This window comes from Adelges cooleyi, unplaced genomic scaffold (genome assembly GCF_023614345.1).
Source record: "Adelges cooleyi isolate 19-005CV unplaced genomic scaffold, UGA_ACOO_1.1 ACOO_flye_CR_arks_rails_tigmint_CR_PRNA_17, whole genome shotgun sequence".
NCBI lineage: Eukaryota > Metazoa > Arthropoda > Insecta > Hemiptera > Adelgidae > Adelges > Adelges cooleyi.
This window is the reverse complement of record NW_026095827.1, coordinates 183,347-205,861: the sequence shown is the minus strand read 5'-3', so window position 1 is coordinate 205,861 and position 22,515 is coordinate 183,347. Positions and strand designations below refer to the sequence as shown.

At 29.1% G+C, this 22,515-nt stretch overlaps 1 protein-coding gene and 2 long non-coding RNA genes across 9 annotated transcripts in view; 1 reads left to right on the top strand and 2 right to left on the bottom strand.

Moving 5' to 3' along the window:
* Positions 1-22,515, top strand: part of LOC126833087 (zinc finger protein 28-like) — a 141,404-nt gene that overhangs the window by 98,389 nt on the left and 20,500 nt on the right. For both annotated transcript variants that reach the window (XM_050564231.1, XM_050564232.1), the window contains exons 6-7: positions 5,723-5,902; positions 7,190-7,330. In XM_050564231.1, coding sequence (XP_050420188.1) covers positions 5,723-5,902; positions 7,190-7,330 — 321 coding nt within the window. The remainder of the gene's footprint in view (positions 1-5,722; positions 5,903-7,189; positions 7,331-22,515) is intronic.
* LOC126833095 (uncharacterized) overlaps positions 6,781-22,515 on the bottom strand; it is a 67,763-nt gene continuing 52,028 nt past the window's right edge. For all 6 annotated transcript variants that reach the window (XR_007684845.1, XR_007684847.1, XR_007684848.1 and 3 more), the window contains one exon: positions 6,781-6,911. This is a non-coding gene — a long non-coding RNA (uncharacterized LOC126833095). The remainder of the gene's footprint in view (positions 6,912-22,515) is intronic.
* On the bottom strand, positions 13,809-14,146 carry LOC126833098 (uncharacterized). Its single transcript, XR_007684857.1, has 3 exons — positions 14,035-14,146; positions 13,923-13,975; positions 13,809-13,863 (listed from the first exon to the last, which is right to left on the bottom strand). It is a non-coding gene; the product is annotated as an uncharacterized LOC126833098 (long non-coding RNA).

The following is a 22,515-nucleotide window of genomic DNA, read 5'->3' as shown; positions in this document are numbered from 1 at the left end:
ACGGCGCGACCGTTCTAGAACATTCGCGAGCGCTCACCACATATATAACATAACAGTATATAATACACATGTTTATGTAATTTCACATTGATAACTTATTTTGTTCTTCATATTTAGCCCCATCCCCATGCAATCCGATATATGGCCAGGGTGAGGATTTTCTTTTAATTACCGAATATCAAAACTTGTTTGAAAATAATTAGTCGTTTTAAAATTTGTAATAATTACTTAAACAAATAAATTTGAATATGAAATAAAATTGTATTCACAGTTTCAAAAATGTACTATCTGCCATATGGTCAAGGTGAAAAACAACAAAGAGTTAAATATTAATTTTACCAGTACATTTTCCCCTTACTTTTGTGATGACATTTCTACGAACAAATAATATAATATGTTATTGCCAATAGAACAAAGAGTACTGAATACTGCTAGAAATATACAGTATTACACGAGCAATTTAATTAACCTACTATCAGTTGACATGGATTAACTAATATGAGGAGTTAATTAATAACTTATTATTTTCATTATATTTAGAATTTAGATACTCATTCACCATGTCTTCAACCTCCAGACTCCATCATGTCACTGAGAGTGTGAACCTAAGCCCTACCATTAAATCGATAAGGTAACTTAAGTTTTAGGTAAATATACACTAAGTTTATATACTAATATATATAATATAAATATATATATATATATATTATGTAAAATGTTTGTATTATTATTACATTGTTATATTGAGAGTAACACAAAATTAGTAATACTAACAATACATTTTCTTGAGATTTTATGAAAAGACAAAACTAACTTGTATACGGATAGAATAGTTTTTTTTAAATGTGAGATTTTCTTTTATGATAAAAAAAACCAAGTAATTTGAATAATCCAACTATTAACACAAAAGCCAGCACATATTTAGTTTCTCGAAAAAAATGTACGCTTAGTGCACATTTCACTTAAACAATTATAATATTATAGCAAAAATAAAAGTTTAAAAAAAATCATTTTAATTCTACTACTTTGCCTATGTTGAGGCTCGTTTAAGACAGTGTAGTTAAAATGAAAAGTATATTTCACTAAGACTAAATACAGTCTAATGGTTAAACACTTTTAGAAATATAGTATAATTGTTTATAGTTGTTAAATAATGCATTTGGGAAAAAAGGGTTTTATTGTGTTATTTCTTTTATTAAGCTTTGATACAAGAGTTTGGAATTTAATTAATTTGCCTCTTGAAATGCACGAGAGTTTACCTTCACGCTACAAAGTACCTCCATCTGTGGCAATCACTCGTTATCAAGCAAACGCACACTATCACAAATCTGTCCATACAATTTCTGCGTTGTGTCGCGCACCGTGCAGTTTGCATTAAAATCACAATTGAAATAAAAGTTTTGATTTTTAATTAAGATTAAAATTTGTACACTCTGCTGAAGTTCTGTAAATCAAGCTAGTTAAATTCGATTTAACGCCATAGGAAAAGTGTGTCCATGGCAGATAAGGCCTTAGGTAAACTTATTAATTTTATAGGATGTCGATGAAGGTTAGTTTACAAAAAGCTTTAATACAAGTGTTGGGGTATTGATTTGTTTGCCTCTTAAAAAGCACGACAGTTTACCTCCATGCTACAAAGTACCTCCATCTGTGGAAATGACTCGTTATCACACAAACACACACTATTTGTCCATACAATTTCTGCGTTGTCGTGCACTGTGCGGTTTGCATTAAAATCACAATTATTATAAAATAAAAGTTTTGATTTTGTTAGTAATTAAGATTTATTTTTGTACACTCTGAAGTTGTGTAAATCAAACTAGTTAAATTAGATTTAGCAATTTGTTTTCTGTATTGTCGCCACGGGTTTGATTCGTGAACAACTCTAGATTTTCATCATAATAACTTGGTCGAATTCTGTGATAAATACCAAACGTATTACGTTGTGTTTCTTTATTTCGTTTCAAGTTGCATTATATTTGTGTTTTGTCTTGCATGTCAATAATTTTTACAAGTTTTTATTAGCAGCTCTGGAAAGCAGTGAGTAACGTAATCCACTTATCTTTTCCTTTTTCTATACTTATAGCTTGTTTTTAGGCTATTATAAAACATAAGGGATTATATTATTTATATTAATATATACATATATGATACATAAGTAAACATTATTACCACTTTAAATTTAGTCGGCCAAATGAGCTATTATCCAGCTTAAATCTTTATGGTATTAGCTTTTTATCTAAAAGTCATACTTGTAGTTTTGTGTTATTGATCTAATTAAGATAAATTAAAATTTCGTTTTAAATGTTTAAAAAACACAAAATATACCTATGAACTTGAATTATGTTGTTCTCCTCTATAAACCCTTCGTTGGTATCGATGTTAGCGTTCCGTTATTAAACTTATTATAGGAACCACTTATACATATAATACCAGATTGTTTTAAAACCGCATCTACCTCTTATCAATATAATGTTAAATCAAAGTATCAAAAAAAAAAAAAATTGTTATTTATTTGTGGGTATGATGACCGGTCGACGTCTGCAGAATCGCATAATGTCAGCTTACACTTGCGTTTGCATGAGACTTACCGTGTTTATTTATATACATATATAAAAACATTCATACATTAAAATAGAAAAAAAATGCGAACAGGTGTAATTTTTTAAAATAAAAACTTAATGTTAACAGTTATAAAAAAAAAATAATGTAATAAGTAATGGGGTTTAGTTTAATTTTTATTAAATACATTTTTTAATTATCATAAATAAAAATTTAAAGTTGATAGAAAATTTTAATGAAATAGACTATAAGTAATGTCCTCATAGTAAAATACTTAAAACTTTATAAAAATATTATTAATTAGTTACATTTTGTTTTCTTTTCAAAAAGGTATTTATTATATGGATATGTCTCGTTTCTTATCTCTCATATTTTATTTCTAATATTATATCTCTACATTTTGTATCTACAATATCGTACATTTTATATCTTATCTATAATATCTCTTATCGCATATCTCTATTTTTTAGCCAGACATTAAAAATTATTTATCAGTTCTTTAAGTTACAAAACATCCGCTTAATAGCGGCACACGCACACATTGTCTTTTGTAACGTTCAGTGCCATTCACGCACGCACGCAAAGATTTTCTTAATGTCCCTGATCCAAAAGCCATATTCATGTTAAAAATATAGTTTAGTCGTTTATGAGAATTTATTTTATTTCTGCCGAGTTAAGGGTTAAAAGACGTCGGTCATTTAAATGTCTTAAGGTACTCAATGTAAAAGTGGACTTTAGATAGAGTACACTTTTTAAGTTTTAAATCTTATGGCACTCGGATGTTTATTGTCCATATTCTAATAAATGCGAACGTTACATTGTATTTTATAGGATAAGTTTAGGCAACACAATCAAATAAAAATAGCCTTAATAGTAGATTATTGTATGTCATGTAAAATCAATAAAATGAATTCTTAAAAATGATGCGTTGTACATTTAATATTAGTAATATTAATACTTGCTGTATAATATCAAAGTATATTTGTCTTAAATTAATCTATTATATTCCATACATGTTGCAGTATTCATTTTCCGTGTAAAGCGACCGATTCCTTAAACAAAACAAAAACCATGGATTGCAGTTTGAACAAAACTATAGAAAACGATTCTGAGAAAAACATACACAAAATACACTGCAAGTTCGACTGTAATATATGTCAAAGAAGGTTTACAACCAAAAGTAATATAATCCGGCATATTGCGAAATCGCATTTTATTTCTTTGCCTCCTAAATTGCAAGACCGTTTACCTCCACGCTACAAAGTACCTCCATATGTGGCAATCACTTGTTATCACACAAACACACACTATCTGTCCATATAATTTCTGCGTTGTCATTCAGTTTTCATTGGAATCACATCTAATGTGATGATTGTTGGTATCACCACCTACTCTACCGCAGTGAAACGCTGGCAACGCGGTGTCGGTTGGTACCACTACCCATTGTACCCCCACCTGCGCCGGGAGAAGCGTAAGGACGATGCCGCAGCCATTTTTGGTCCGCCATTCGATAATCTCACACGACTTCGTCTACACGCTTGGCGTCTTTTTTCCAAGCAGACATTCTGTTAATAACTTTGTGCTGTACACGTTAGGTAAATATACAAGCTGTTATATTTAAATAAATAAAACAGCCAATTTGTTTGCAGTATTGGTGCCACGGGTCCGACTCGTGAACATCTCTAGATTTCAATCATAATAACTTGGTCGAATTCTACGATAAATACCTTAAGTATTGCGTCGTGTTTCGTTATTTCGTTACAATTGTGTTTTGTCTTGCATGTCAATAATTTATTATAAGTTTTATTAGCAGCGCTGGAAGGTGGTTTATGGTTCTACGTTGTGTGAGTACCTATTGTTTTGTATTTCTAATTTATATACATAATTGCCGCGTTTACTGTCTCCCGCGGACTTAAAACACTGCTTTTGAATTAAAAGAATCATAATTTATTTGGAAGCTTGTTACTTATTAGTTATCCGGAGTTGAGTAGAGTAATATAGGATCAACACCATTTTAAAGTAATCTAGTCGGCAAAATGGCCAATCGTCTAGCTTTGATCTTTATTGTGTTAGCTTCTTACCTATAAGCCATGCTTGTAGCTTTGTGTTATTCATCTAATTCGAGTAAATTAAAATTAAGATTTAAATGTTTAAACAAACAAAATATACTACTGAAAACTCAGTGGTTTTTTACAAGTAATGTAAACTAAATTATTCTTTACTATATCATTATTATTACTTTATTTGTTACTTAATAAAATAGTTAAAACTGCAATTTAGTATCCTATTTAAACCTCTTTGCATAAGTGGTACAGAAAAAAACAACTAAAGCTCAATGTCAATTACAGAGTTTTGAAACGGTAAAATATGTTGAATATTAAACCTGAAAATGACGATGCAGAAGAATACTCCGTTGAACCAAAACCGTTTGATGTGCTGTTCAAAAACAATGAAATAACTATAGTAGAGGATTATTTGGTTAAGAATGAAGTAGATGATACTTATGAGTAAGGCGATATTTATTACCATTTATTTTATCTTAAACAAAACTATTAAAACTTGTGCCTGATGGTATCAATATAGGCGTTTCGCTAACATTAAACTTATATTAGGAAACATTTGTTCATTTAATAATAGATTGATTGATTTAAAACTACATCTACCTCTTATCCATATAGAGATCCATTAAAATATTTAAAAAAACAAAATTGTAAACATTTTATTTGTGGGTGTGTTGTCTGCAACACCAAATTATGTTAGCGTAAGTTTTGTACGATACTTACCGAGTTATTTATATAAATATATAGAAAACATTTTTACAATTATTTTTCATTCTTTTATTAAGTTAAAAAAAAATGCGAATAAGTGTCATTTATTCTTACAAAAACTATATATTAAAATTTATGTTTTTTACTATTAAAAATTTAATTTATGTTAAATAGAAATTTTTATGAATAGATTAGGTAATCTAATTTTTTTTGAATTTATTATATGATTAATTTTCGCATTTAGAATGTAAACTAAATTATCTTTATTATATCATTAGTAGACTTTATTTGTTACTAAGTAAAATAATTAAAATTGTTCAATTTAGTTGTCCTACTAATCCTCTATGCATATATAGCACAGAAATACAACTAATGTTTAATGTCAATTATAGAGTTTTGAAGCGGTTTAATATATTGAAAATTAAACCTGAAAATGATGAAACAAAAGAAGAGTTGTTGGAAAAATCGTTTGAAGTCGTTGATACTAAACCGTTAGATATAAAGTTCATAAACAATGAAATTTCTACAACAAATAAGTGTTTAGTAAATAATGAAGTCGACAATAATTATGAGTAAGGTTATTTTTATTACCATTTTGTTTTTCTTGAACAAAACTTTAATACTTTTGTAATTATGTTATCCTCCTCCATAAACCCATCAGTGGTATCGATGTTAGCGTTTCGCTATTATTTAACTTATATTAGGAAATGCTTGTTTATATAATAATATATTATTTTAAAACCGCATCTACCTCTTATCAATATAATGTTAAATCAAAGTATCAAAAAAACAAAATTGTGAAAACATTTAATTGTGGGTTTGATGTCCGGTCAACATCTGCAGCATCGCATGATGTTAGCGTACGTTTGCGTTGGCATAAGAAGTACCGGTTTTTTTTATATACATTTATAGAAAACATTCATACATTAAAATAGAAAAAAAAAATGCGAACATGTGTCATTTTTTAAAATAAAATTTTAATGTTAACAGTTATAAAAAAAAAACAATGTAATAAGTAATGGGGTTTTGTTTAATTTTTATTAAATACATTTTTTAATTATCATAAATAAAAAATAAAAGTTGATATAAAATTTTAATGAAATAGACTATAAGTAATGTCCTCATAGTAAAATACTTAAAACCTTATAAAATATTATTAATTAGTCACATTTTGTTTTCTTTTCAAAGAGGTATTTATTATATGGATATGTCCCGTTTCTTATCTCTCATATTTTATTTCTAATATTATATCTCTACATTTTGTATCTACAATATCGTACATTTTATATCTTATCTATAATATCTCTGATCGCATATCTCTAATTTTTAGCCAGACATTAAAAATTATTTATCAGCTGTTTCATTCACAAAACATCCGCTTAATCGCGCCACACGCACACATTTTCCTCGGTAGCGTTCAGCGTCATTCAAGCATTTTATTAATGTCCCCAAGCCAAAAGACATATCCATGTCAAAAATATAGTTAAGTCGTTTATGAGAATTTATTATTATTTCTGTCAAGTTTAAGGTTAAAAGACGTCGGTCATAAAAAGTCTCAAGGTACTCTATGTAAAAGTGGACCTTAGATAGAGTACACTTTTTAAGTTTTAAATCTTATGGCACTCGGATGTTTATTGTCCATATTCTAATAAATGTGAACGTTACATTGTATTATGTAGGATAAGTTTAGGCAACTCGATCAAATAAAAATTGAGTAAAGAAGACTTTTGTATGTCATCTAAAATTAATCAAATTAATTCTTAAAAAGGATGCGTTGTATATTTAATATTAAAACTTGCTATATAACATCAAAATATATTTTTCTTATATTAATTTGTTTTGTTTCAAACGTGTTGCAGTATTCATTTTTCGTGTAAAGCGACAGATATCTCAAATAATACAAAGACAATGGATTGTAGTTTTAACGAAACTATAGATAATCATTTTCAGAAAAATATATACAAAATACGTCGGTTCGACTGCAATATGTGTCAGAGGAGGTTTACAACCAAAAGTAATATAATCCGGCATATTACGAAATCGCATTCCATTGAAAAGAAAACACCTCAAAAAGTCAATCATCGTAACAGCAAAATCAAAGGAAATACTCGAAACAAAGATGGCCTATTTAATTGTGGTATTTGTTTGAAAACGTTTTCATTAAAATCAAGCCTGAGAAGACATTGGCGCGTTCATACCGGGGAGAAACCCTTTAAATGCGATATCTGTGAAAAAACATTTGGTAGACAACATCACCTCAAGATTCATAAACGCACACATACCGTCGAAAAACCGTTTAAATGCGATGTCTGTCAAAAGGCTTTTTGCGACCAATCTTACATCAAAATTCATAAAAGGATACATACCGGCGAGAAGCCCTTTAAATGCAATATTTGTGAAAAAAAATTTGGTCAGATATCTCACCTCAAAACTCATGAACGCATACACACCGCCGAGAAACCTTTTAAGTGCGATGTCTGTGAAAAAACATTCAGTCATCAATCTGCTCTCAAGAGACATGCACGTATTCATACCGGCGAGAAACCGTTTAAATGCGATGTCTGTGAAAAAACATTTAGTCTACAACAAAGTCTTAAAAAACATGAAAGGATACATACTGGTGAAAAACCTTATAAATGCGTTGTCTGTGAAAAAACATTCAGTCAACAAACTCATCTCAAGAACCATGCACGTATTCATACCGAAGAGAAACCCTTTAAATGCGATGTCTGTGAAAAATGTTTTAATATACAATCTAACCTCAAAGTTCATGAAAGAACACATACCGGCGAGAAACCATTTAAATGCGATGTCTGTGAAAAAACATTCAGTTTAAAGTCCTCTCTCATAACTCATGAACGCATACATATTGGTGGGGTACGACACAAATGCTCAGTCTGTGACAAATCATATGGTCGCCAAGATTCCCTCAAAAGTCATCAAGCAAAAGCACATGGCTCATAGATTCATAAACCTTACGTGACTATTTGGCAGTTTTTCAAAATCGATTTGTTATTATTTTGCAATTTTTTTTACTTACGACTTATTTCAGATTTAGTATACTTTTATTAGTTTTCTTATAATATTTAATTTATTACTATCGTTTAACAGATCAATAACATAAGTATTAGTTTTTAATTTATTTTTTCGACGGATCACATGAATTATTTAGTATTAATATTTTTATAATGTATTTTTTAATTTTCATAATCTACACACACAAAATGCTAAACAATTTTGTTACTATTCTTATTTTTTATTATAAATTGTTAGTAGTCTTTTTAGTTACAGATAGTTTTGAAGAGAATGGTTTATAATATATGTTAATTTGTATTTTAAAATTGATTTTTAATTTAAAATATTTGTTAATTTTTAAGCGTTGAATTATGCGAACCGTGTTTAAAATCAAAATAAAATATTTTATTATTTCGTCAATTATGATTACATTATGTTAGTTTCATTCATATTTTTAGAATAAGTTTTTCGTTTTTTTAATTCGAAGAATTATTAAGATTGAACCTGACCATTATTAATAAATGTCATTCGGGAAAGTAAGGAGAATATGCCTACTTCAATATATACGTTTATTATTAAATAATTAGTAAAAATAATTAGTAAAAATAATTTTGTTCAATATATTTGTGTGATTAGTTCCCAAGAAAACATAATACCGTGTTTGAGAGTAATAACATTAGTTTTATATTGAGACTTTTTTTTTATAAACATCTTTTTCAAATAATTACTAAATATTGGAATTTTAAAAGATTTATGTAAATGGATAAATTATATGACTATAATAAACAATCTGTTTAAGTGTTCGTCAAATATCGTCTATGTTTGAAGAACTATTCGTAAGTGCCACTTTTGTTTGGGCATGCACCATTTTGACGTGGCTAAACATGTTCGTCTAAGACATCGGCTATCCGCCTCTTTGATTGTGACATATTTAATTTGACGGGTTGTTAAATTACTCCGCCTTGTTGAGGCTCGTTTAAGACAATTTAGTTAAAATGAAAAGTATATTTCACTAAGACTAATACAGTCTAATGGTTAAAGACTTTTAGAAATATAGTATAATTGTTTAGTGTTTTAAATCGTAAAATATAGAAGCATTTGAAAAAAAAAGGGTTTTATTGTGTTATTTCTTTTATTAAGCTTTGATACAAGAGTTTGGAATTTAATTTATTTGCCTCCGAAAATGCACGACAGTTTACCTTCACGCTACAAAGTACCTCCATCTGTGGCAATCACTCGTTATCAAACAAACGCACACTATCACAAATCTGTCCATACAATTTCTGCGTTGTATCGTGCACTGTGCAGTTTGCATTAAAATCACAATTGAAATAAAAGTTTTGATTTTTAATTAAGATTAAAATTTGTACACTCTGCTGAAGTTCGGTGAATCAAACTAGTGAAACAATTAGATTGAGCGCCCTAGGTACAATTGGTTTTCTGTATTGTCGCCACGGCCCCGCTTCGTAAGAATATCTAGATTTTAATCATAATTACTTGGTCGAATTCTGTGATAAACACCTAACGTACTGCGTTGTGTTTCTTTATTTCGTTTCAAGTTGCGTTACAATTGAGTTTTGTCTTGCATGTCAATAGTTTATTATAAGTTTTCAGTAGCAGCCCTGGAAAGCGGATTACGGTTCTACGTTGTGTGAGTACCTATTGTTTTGTATTTCTAATTTATATACATTATTGCCGCGTTTACTGTCTCCCGCGGACTTAAAACACTGCTTTTGAATAAAAAGAATCATAATTTATTTGGTAGCTTGTTACTTATTATTTATCCGGAGTTGAGTAGAGTGATATGGGATCAACACCATTTTTAATTAATCTAGTCGGCAAAATGGGCAATCGTCTAGCTTTGATCTTTATTGTGTTAGTTTCTTACCTACAAGTCATGCTTGTAGCTTTGGGTTATTAATCTTACTTTATTTGTTACTTAATAAAATAGTTAAAATTGTGCAATTTATTTGTTTATGCTACAAAGTACCTCCATCTGTGGCAATCACTCGTTATCACACAAACACACACTATTTGTCCATACAATTTCTGCGTTGTCGTGCACTGTGCGGTTTGCATTAAAATCACAATTATTATGAAATAAAAGTTTTGATTTTGTTAGTAATTAAGATTTATTTTTGTACACTCTGCAGTTCTGTAAATCAACCTAGTTAAATTAGATTTAGCGCCATAGGTACAATTTGTTTTCTGTATTGTCGCCACGGGTCCGATTCGTGAACATCTCTAGATTTTAATCATAATAACTTGGTCGAATTCTGTGATAAATACCTAACGCACTACGTTGTTTCTTTATTTTGTTTCAAGTTACAATTGAGTTTTGTCTTGCATGTCAATAATTTATTATAATTTTTTATTAGCAGCTCTGGAAGGCAGTTTACGGTTCTACGTTGTGTGAGTACCTATTGTTTTGTATTTCTAATTTATATACATTATTGCCGTGTTTACTGTCTCCCGAGGACTTAAAACACTGCTTGTGAATAAAAAGAATCATAATTTATATTTGGTTGCTTATTACTTAATATTTACCCGGAGTTGAGCAGAGTTATATGGGATCAACACCATTTTTAATTAATCTAGTTGGCAAAATGGCCAATCGTCTAGCTTTGATCTTTATTGTGTTAGCTTCTTACCTATAAGTCATGCTTGTAATTTGTCAATTATAGAGTTTTGAAGCTGTATAATATGTTCAAAATTAAACCTGAAAATGACGATGCAGAAGAATGCTCCTTTGAAAAATCTAAACCGTTAGATGTGCTGTTCATAAACAATTCAATTTCTACAACAGAGGAGAATTTGGTAAAGAATGAAGTCGACAATACTTATGGGTAAGGTGATATTTATTAAAAAATAATTTTTATCTTAAATAAAACTATTAACTGGTGTTTATGTTGTTCTCCTCTATACACCTAACGTTGTTATCCATGTTAGCGTTCTGCTATTAAACTTATATTAGGAACTACTTGCTAATATAATAATAGATTGTTTTATAACTGCATTTACCTCTTATCAACATATTGTTAAATCAAAGTATAAAAAAAAAAAAAAATTGTAAACATTAATTGGTGGGTATGATGACCGGTTTACATCTGCAGTATCGCATTATTGTTAGCGTACGTTAGCATGGGACTTAAATGTGTTATACATATAAATGACAAAGATGGGAGTAGTAGTAATTTGGGGCTTTACCGCCTATTTTTACAAATTATAGTTTAACCTTATATATTGTTTAGTATAGAAAATTATTTGTAACATTGAGTGTTTTACTAAATAAGAAGTGGAAGAAATAAATCATATATAAACATGTTTCAAATAAATTATAGTCATTTTAATTCAATTTAAACAGTATAATAATGGATGATTATAATAGATAATGTGATGTTTTTTGTACATTAGACTATTTAGATTGGTAAACGCGTAACAAGACTTTTGATAAATGTAGTAATACACTACTTATTTCAAAGCGAGAACTTATGAGTGAAGCCGGTTTTATTTATATTGGTGATGGATCAAATGATGATGTCTCATGTTTCTATTGTCGTCAAGGTCTGAGATCTTGGGAGCCGAACGACGAACCTTGGATCGAGCATGCAAGATGGTCTCCAGATTGTGGTTATCTTCGGTTAGTGAAGGGTTGACCTCATTGATTTTAAAACCTATTAAATAAAAAAAAAAGATGTTAATTTATTACAACATTCTTACATTTAAATTAACTCTTTAAATACTAGTAAAACCATGAATTCACATTGTAGACGCAGTGGCGTAGTAGGTTAAGGCGTGACTTTCTAGGATAAATTTAATAGGATGTGGATTGATAGCACTCATGCTAGGCTAGGTAGGTTGAGGTTGAGTCATACTTTAATTCACTCCGTCACTGCGTCTACACTTTTTGCATTTTTTTTTTCCAATTTAAAAATAAAATATAGCGGTAAGAAGAGGGGGGGGGCTAATATAGTTAATCAAATGTTTTTCAAGTGTTTAGTACATAGAGTTTCGTATAGTAGTACAGTCGATGTTAAAAGTATTATTCCAAGCACAATGCCTTGTATTAAATGTAGTCTACTAGAAGCTATTTATAATTTTATAATTAAATTAGACAAAATTGAACATTCAAATATAGAAAAATCTACATCTAAAACAAAACTTGAGGAATCTTTTGAAGAAGTTCTACACCAGACAAAAGAATTACAAAATGTAAAGAATCTAAAAATTGCACAACCCATTTGGTCAATTACACTGGAATAAGTAGAAGAGGGGGTATGTTTTATACTCAAGGTTTGTATATATATATACGTCATCTTTATGCTAAAGATATAAGTAGCTAATATAGAGTTAAGTTGTACGGACGTTTATGTGCATGCTAAAATTTTATTTAAACAAAATGGCAAATGTGTTATCTAAATCTACGTTCACCATTGACCCCAAAAGAACTATCTCGGTAGGTATTCTTTTAAATAAAAAATTATCTATTATTGTTTATTTAGATTATAAAAATAGTCAAGACCAGCTAATTCTTGATGAAAAACAGTGGCGTACTCTGATGGAATTTCAAATATTCAACAACATTGTGAACACAATTCAAAACAATGCAAAGCGAATACAATTAGGTTCAGATTTTAGTTGTACTACTAACCCTAAAACAGATTCAGTGATATTACGTAATAAAAATGAACGTATGAAATTGACGCGTATAAATTTGTTAACACTTCAGATGATTTCAAATTGTATTGAAGCACATATAACTGAACGCTTAAATAAGTTGGAGTTGTATCAAAAATCTTTTAACGATATATATTCAGCTATACTTAATGATGTTAATAATTTTTCAAGTGAATGTCGACGTATCGATTTCATAACGGCTTTTGTCGCAAACTATGATTTTCAAATGTTTGCAACGGATACAAATGCGCTATTCATCCATGAATTAAAAATTAAATATGATCAAATTATAAATTTGATTATGCGAGAACTTCTAGTAACTATAGTATAATTTCGAAAAGGAAAAAAATATATATGTATTGAGAGAGGGAAAACGTATACAAGCTAATTATTTAAAAAAATATTTCACTCGTTTTAGTTTAGAAATAGCCGTCTTACAAGAAGGTATTATAATGCCTTCACATTTAGAATGCTGCTCCTGTCGAAAGTGTCGTTTGTTAAAATATATTATTATTGAAGCAACCAAAAATAGTGTTAAAATATTAAATCAAAACTTAGAAAATGATATTTCAGTATTAATTGTGAAAACGCCAGATGCTCGTCGATCCAAGCGCTTACAGAATAAAAAATTCAACAAAATCTGAGTGAACGAGGATTATTTTTAAAGTATTATTAATCTTATTAAATAATGTAATTGTATTGTGAATTTAAAAAAGTGTTTAATAAACATTCTATTAACTAATCAATTGTGTTATATATATATATTATATAATTACTCACATTTAAGTCTCATAGCGTAGAGTACACATGACAATAATTTCCAACAACTCTATCTGTTAACCTTTAAAAAAAAAATATATTGAAATATTTTTTTATTTTACTAATTTAAAATCAGCTTACAGTGATCTCTAACGTTCATGTTTTCAACAATAATAAATACCTCCCTAAAAACCCTAAAAAAAAACAGTATAATATTAATTCAACAATAATTAAAAAAATTAAACTAACTTACATATTAATCCGAATCAGTTAGCCAAATGGTTTCAATAGCTGGCTGATTAAGACGCAGAAGTGGAGGTAACACGTCTGCATCCGATTCATAAGTAACATCTGTTGATGACCCTTTTTTTTAAAAAAAAAAAAAAGAAGAAAATATTATTTTATTTCAAATAAAAAAAAATGAACTTACATGAATCTGCTAGCGAAAATATTGATGGTTCTGATGTAGACCAATTTCCAATTCCATGTTCGTCATCTGTATCCGCTAAATAAAAAAAAAGTACGTTACTTATTTTGTAAAAAAAAAAAATGTTAATATTCATTTATTAACCCATCGTTGGTAAACCTATATTGTAGAACACGATTGCTAAACTTTTTGCATTATTATTAATTACTAGTTAAACTCAGAACATTGAATCATTCAAAGAAATATGTATCTTTTTACTCACTACTAATTGATAATATGTTTTTTTTTTTGTAATTACTATTATTAGAAAATAAAAAAACTATAAGTTTATTTTTTAAAAAAATTGCATAGTACAAAAAAACCTTAAAATGTGCTCTGTGTGAGCGCCGCGCTCATATGTTTACTAACGATGGGTTAAATAAAAAAAACTTACATTCCAACCACAGTGTTGATTTACTATGAAAAGACTTTACGTCGCTACTCGAGCTCCAAAGAGAATATGAAGTCGACGAGAGCGACCGTTGACGTAGGGGTGATAATGAAAAAAAACTAGAACTGGAATTAACACTTACCGATCGACTTCGCGATGCGGTAGTATCAGTCTCAAGAGATGTGTAAGAACCTATCCGTCGCCGTTGTGTTCGGATTTTACGCGGTCGCCGCCGTCGTTTGCAACGCCTCACCGTTCTAGCAGACGATGGATAGGAATCGCTGTCCATTTTGAACTAACAGCTCTTACTCATACACTAAGTTTGATAGTAAAAAAAAAAAATCCCACTTACTTTTTAGTGAAACAGTTTCGCCTTGTAATAAATATAATCATTTGAGTCATAGCAACCATTACACAAAAAAATTACTACGATTCATTGAACAAGACACACCGCGTCAATGAAACCCTGTGGTTAGTTGTATTCTATACGCTGCGTGATCTGTGTTTATGCGGTTTATCTGGGTAATGTTCGAGTCTAGTTAACTTTCTTCACACGTGAATAAACATTAATATTATTATTATATACCTTTACTATACTACTGAAAAAAAAACAATGATTTCTAATTTAAAATATTTTATTGTAATACTATATAATCTTATCTTAACAGTATATCGTTACGTTAAAATCATACAATATTATTATTATAATGAAATGTTCTCCACCATTATTATTATTGTTATACTGCTGAAAAAAAAAACAATGATTTCTAATTTATATTAATACTATAATGATACTAATATAAAATATAACAGGTGGTATTATACCTTTGCTATACTACTGAAAAAAAAAAACAATGGTATATAAGTAAAAAATATAACTCGTCTTAACAATATATTATTACGTTAATACCATACAATATTAATATTATTATTATGAAAAGAACCTCCATCATCATGTATTTAAAATAGTTGATATAGCTGTAATAATATCATTCCTTTGTCATTTTTATTGTGCGAGATTCATCTGATAAAAAGTTCTCTCCCAATTCATCAAATAGATTTTTCAATAAATTGTTGATTTTAGAATTCGCCTTATTATTTGTAAGACCAATTTTAGCAGATCGGTTCACTTTTCGCCATCTATAAAAAAATTAATTATGCTACGTTTTGGTACCAAAATAAAAAAAAAATATGTTTTAATTATGTCACCAACGGATGGAAAATATTGAGTGTCTTTTAAAAAAAAAAAAATAGTATGAAGAATGAACATTATGATTCTTTTTTTTTTTTAGAATATCGTAACAGTCCTCACCACTCTCAAGGTATCAACACATTCAAAAACTGTTAAGGTATGGTAAACATCTACGCTTTTATTAGACCCTAAAGAAAAAATAAAAATAATTAAGGCACTAGGCAAGCCTAGCAAACATGCTAGGAGAAGAAAAAATTATAAAAATAAAATAAAAAATAAATTAGATGAAGAAATAATAAAAAAAATGTATAATACAATAAAAACAATAAAAGAAAATATTTAAATTTATCAATAATTTTGTTGTTGTATTTGTATATGATTATGTGACTATTGGTTTTATATTTCTAGTTTGAAAAAAAAAAAAAACATGAAAATTACCAAAATTATTCGTTTGAGTTCAACTAGTGATGGTTTACAAGAAATCGGAAGATTTAGGTCCAGGTCGAAAACTTTCTTTTTAAAAAATAAGTTAAAGTTTCTAGACTTTATACTTTTTTTCAAATATGCTACTACATTTATTTTACCAAAAATTAAGGATGCGTGTAAAAATAACTCAATTAAATTTAATCTTCACTTGGATTGTGTGTATGAAAATGTTTTAACTTTTGAGTTGCAAGATATTTCGTTTAAAACAAAAAACACATTCACAACATCAGGATCCGATTTTACGGTATTGTTGAATAATATATATGGTAAACTTTTGAAGGAAGAAAGTGAATTTATTGCTAAAGGCAGTGGTTGGTCTCTTCGAAATATTGATGGTATACAGCTGCGCATAAATGTTGTAAATCCTTTAGAAGGTTCATCATACATTCCTCTACCACAAAAAATTCAGGGTAGAAGAGCTATAGTTAACATAAATAATAACGACGAAAAATGTTTTAAGTATGCAATATTGTCTAAGTTTGATAGGCGTAATAATAAAAGTAAATTCTCTAAAAAATATTTTGATTATTTAGAGACTAAAAATAAATTTGATTTCAAGTGTATCACATTCCCAACTTCGATTAAAGAAGTAAGAAAATTTGCAAAGATCAATAATGTTTCCATTAACATATATGGACTAGACAGTAAATCATTAATTTATCCAATACTAGTTTCCGATATTGAAAAACGAAACCATTTTGACTTACTTTAACTTAGCAACACTTCACGACAACATTATTGCTTTATATCCAATTTTTCAAGACTTATTAAGTCTCAAAGAACTAAACACAAAGAACAAATAAATATCTGCAAATGATGTTTTACTATTTTTAACAACACACCTTGTAAGAATAAATTATGGGGGTTTGAAGGACTACGAGAACATAAAAAATTCTGTTCTCAACATAAATTAAGCAGACCAGTTATGCTTGAAGATCATGATGATTCTGTAATAAAATTTACAAATTATATAGCTACTCAACGCGTACCAATAGTGATCTATGCAGATTTTGAATGTTTTTTAAAACCTCTTATGGAACAGTCAAATGAAAAACAGAAATCTATTAAAACTTTTCAACACAAACCGATGAGTTTTGGCTTTTATGTTAAAATTGATTACACAACCATTTCACCTGAATTAGTTAATGAATTTAAAATATCTAAAAAACCAGTTATTTACAGAGGTGAAAATGCTGCCAAAAAATTTTTGGAAGCTCTTATAAAAGTCGGAGAAGAAGTAGATAAATTATATCAGACAAACATAGCAATGAATCCTTTAACTAGTGAAGAAACAAATCGATTTCAAAACGCTAGCAATTGTGAAATATATAAGCGATCTTTTATCAATACCATAAAAGTTAGAGATCACTGTCATTTTACGGGTAAATTTAGAAATGTATTATGTTTGACCTGTAATTTCAAGTTGAAAAATGTAACTTTCATTCCAATTTATTTTCATAACTTAGCGTACGATAGTCATTTCATAGTACATCAATTAGGAATAAATAACAAACGAATTGATGTTATTCCTAATTCGAGTGAAAAATATATTTCATTTAGCAAAGAAATTTCCAAAACTATGAAAATAAAATTCATAGATACGTTTAGATTTATGTCAGAGCCTTTAAGTACGCTTGCTAATAATTTAGCCGAAGACAAATCTAGGTTTAAAGAGACATTACGATTTTTTTCAATAGATAAATTAGATTTAGTATGTCGTAAAGGTTGTTTCCCCTACGAATACGTGAATAACTGGGATAAACTTGAACAGACTTATTTACCATCCAAAAAACACTTTTACAACTCACTAAATGATGAAGAAATCAGTAACCAAGATTATAACCATGCGAAAACTGTTTGGAATACATTTAGAATAAAAACTTTAGGTGAATATTCTGATCACTATCTGTTGACTGATATTTTAATATTAGCCGATGTTTTCGAGTCATTTCGAAATCTTTGTATGAACACATTTCATCTTGATGCATCACATTATTTTACAGCTCCAGGATTCGCATTCCAAGCAATGTTGAAATTTACTAATGTTGAACTTGAAAGGCTAAAAGATTATGATATGCATCTCATGCTTGAAACCGGTATTCGCGGAGGTATCTGTAACAGTGTTAAACGACACGTAAAAGCTAATATCCCTAATGTCGAGGGAATTAATTACAATCCTGATAAACCCACGTCTTGGCTTACATATTTTGACTGTGTAAACCTCTATGGGAAAGCTATGCTATCGGTTTTACCTTTTCGTAATTTCGAATGGTTAGAAGATTTATCATTAGATATTACAACAATACCAAACAATTCAAAGTATGGTTATATATTAGAAGTTGATGTTGATTACCCTGAGCATTTACACAATGATCATAACGATTTCCCATTTTTACCCGAATTTACATTCCCACCTAATTCAAAGGTGAAAAAATTGATGACTACTTTTAATCCTAAACGAAATTATGTTGTACATTATCGTTCACTGAAGCAAGCTATCGCAAACGGATTAGTTGTGACAAAAGTACATAGAATTGTTAAATTCGAGCAAAAGAAATGGATGGCACCCTACGTGAAACTTTGTACTGAAATGAGACGAAACGCAACAAATGAGTTTTAAAAAGCGTTTTGGAAACTCGCTATCAATTCTGTTTTTGGAAAATGTATGGAAAACGTGAGAAAACGTATGAATATGAAATTGGTGACAACTGATCGATAGGCACATCGTTTAATGATAAAACCTAGTTTTAAAGATCGTACAATTTATTCTAATAATCTAATGGCTATACACATGTTCAAGGAGAAACTTAAATTTGATAAACCCATATATGTAGGATTAGCTATTCTAGATATTTCCAAAACTGTTATGTATAATTTTCACTATAATGTAATGAAGCCTAAGTATGGTCGCAACATTAGATTATGCTACTCCGATACAGATTCCTTAATCTATGAAATTATTACAGACGATTTTATGACTGATCTCACAAATGATTTGTCACCATATTTCGATACATCAAATTTTCCCAAAGATCATCCATGTTTTTCAGAAAGGAGGAAGAATGTACCAGGTTACTTTTAAGACGAATTAAAAAGTTTGATTTTACTTGAATTTGTAACCTTGCGACCGAAACTGTATGCTTTTAATGTTGGAGGAAAGGAAACAAAGAAAGCAAAAGGAGTAAAAAAGTATGTGATTGAAAAAAATATGAAAATGGAACATTATATCAGCGTTTTAAAAGCATATTCTAGTCAAAACGCTTTTATTCAGAACAATACAATAACATATCAATCTATGAACACAATTCAATCAGAAAAACATCAAGTATATTCAAAAAAAATTTACAAACTCGCACTTAGTGCAAGCGATGACAAGCGAATAATATTGGAAAATGGGATAGATACAATAGCACATGGTCACTACAAATATTTATGAACATTATAAAATTTAAATATGTAAATAATTTTATATGTTAAAAAAATTATTTAAATAATTCTGTTATTTAGATGGCGCGATTCAACCGTTTCTTGGAAAATTTTCGAACATTCCGTTAACTCAATGTAACTGCAGCAATGCCTGGAGAATTAGCTCTTATTTTTATCTTTGAGACAGACGATGATTTTAATCAAACAATTGATGACGTTTCAGAAACAGATATCATACTATTTTATCATAATAGAGAGCTTGATGATGAAAAACTAAAAGAGATATTTCCATCGTTTGTACCAACGATAGATAATGGTGCCAAGTATGTATATCCCATCGGTCATATACTTGATGGCAATGCACGTATTGTGCTACGCAAGTGGAGGAATGAACATGCAGGTGGTACATACTATGTTAGGAGAAGACCGGATTACGTATTGATCGTATTCAAATCATTATGAACTGTAAAATAATGTAATAAAAATTAAGGTGATAGAAAAAAAATTATTTCAACTAGTTTACATATTAATCTATTATGACTTCTTTAAGAGATATAGCCAACGAATTACATAGACCAGCTAGAAAAATATTTCCAAGACGTAAAGTTATTACAAGGTTCATGGATGAACTTTGGCAAATTGATTTAATGGATATGCAGGCGCATTCGAGGAAAAATAGTGGTTTCAAATATATTTTAGTTGTTATTGATACGTTTACTAAATACGTATGGTTAGAACCTTTAAAAAATAAATCAGCAATTACTATAAAAGATGCGATGATGAAAATATTAAAAACTCATCAGCCTAAATTTGTTCAATCGGATTTTGGATTGGAATTTCATAATGAGAAATTTCAAAATATTATGAAAAAATATAACATTAAACATTATTCAACTTATAGTAGTATCAAGGCGGGGATGGTAGAACGAGTGATTAGAACTTTAAAAAATTATATTTATACAAATTTTACAGCTCAAGGCAGTTGGGACTGGATAAAAGCATTACCAAAACTAGTAAACAGATATAATAATAGTAGACACAGAACAATTAGTTGTACTCCACAAGAAGCCAGATTAACTCCTCATTCTGTTACACATAAAAGTTATTCTAGCAAAAGTTTAGAGAAAAAACCAAAATTTAAGTTAAATGAAAAGGTTAGAATATCAAAATATAAACACATTTTTAATAAATCTTACACGCCAAGTTGGACTACAGAAATTTTTACTATTAGCAACATTTTAGATACTAATCCTATAACCTACAAATTGTCTGATGAGAAAGGTGAGCTAATTTTAGGATGTTTTTATGAGCAAGAAATTAAAAAGACTAATTACCCTGATACATATCTTATAGAACGTGTCTTGAAAAGATCAAAAGGAAAAATGTATGTAAAGTATTTAGGACTAGATTCATCTCATAACTCATGGGTGAAAACAGAAAATATTGTAAAATAATTTTTATTAAAAAAAAAAAAATACAATTTCTTTATATTAAACTATTAAAAATAGTAACTTAGTTATATATTTAAAAATTAAAAATTTATGTGTCTAGTTGACTAATATAAAATGTTAAACCAGTTAGGATCTTGTAGTTTATATGCTGATCTTTCAGAGCTAGCGAGGAAGATTTTATCCAGTCTACACTTCATTTGTACCCGTTCATCTCTATTGGTGGTTGAATGATGGATGCAATTGACAATACCCAATACCGGTCTAGAAAAAATGGTAGACTCTATCCGTTCAAAGTGGTACATATTTAGTTTTTTATGACCACCACATACAGTACGTTTAAATGTAGGATTTGATGCCAATAAAGACAAAACTTCACCGTTATCGTTTATGGTTACTGCAGCATTCATATCGAATTGCTCAATGGATGGATGTAGAAATATTTTCAAAATATCATTTATGACTACGTAATCCGGTCTTCTCCTAACATAGTATGTACCACCTGCATGTTCATTCCTCCACTTGCGTAGCACAATACGTGCATTGCCATCAAGTATATGACCGATGGGATATACATACTTGGCACCATTATCTATCGTTGGTACAAACGATGGAAATATCTCTTTTAGTTTTTCATCATCAAGCTCTCTATTATGATAAAATAGTATGATATCTGTTTCTGAAACGTCATCAATTGTTTGATTAAAATCATCGTCTGTCTCAAAGATAAAAATAAGAGCTAATTCTCCAGGCATTGCTGCAGTTACATTGAGTTAACGGAATGTTCGAAAATTTTCCAAGAAACGGTTGAATCGCGCCATCTAAATAACAGAATTATTTAAATAATTTTTTTAACATATAAAATTATTTACATATTTAAATTTTATAATGTTCATAAATATTTGTAGTGACCATGTGCTATTGTATCTATCCCATTTTCCAATATTATTCGCTTGTCATCGCTTGCACTAAGTGCGAGTTTGTAAATTTTTTTGAATATACTTGATGTTTTTCTGATTGAATTGTGTTCATAGATTGATATGTTATTGTATTGTTCTGAATAAAAGCGTTTTGACTAGAATATGCTTTTAAAACGCTGATATAATGTTCCATTTTCATATTTTTTTCAATCACATACTTTTTTACTCCTTTTGCTTTCTTTGTTTCCTTTCCTCCAACATTAAAAGCATACAGTTTCGGTCGCAAGGTTACAAATTCAAGTAAAATCAAACTTTTTAATTCGTCTTAAAAGTAACCTGGTACATTCTTCCTCCTTTCTGAAAAACATGGATGATCTTTGGGAAAATTTGATGTATCGAAATATG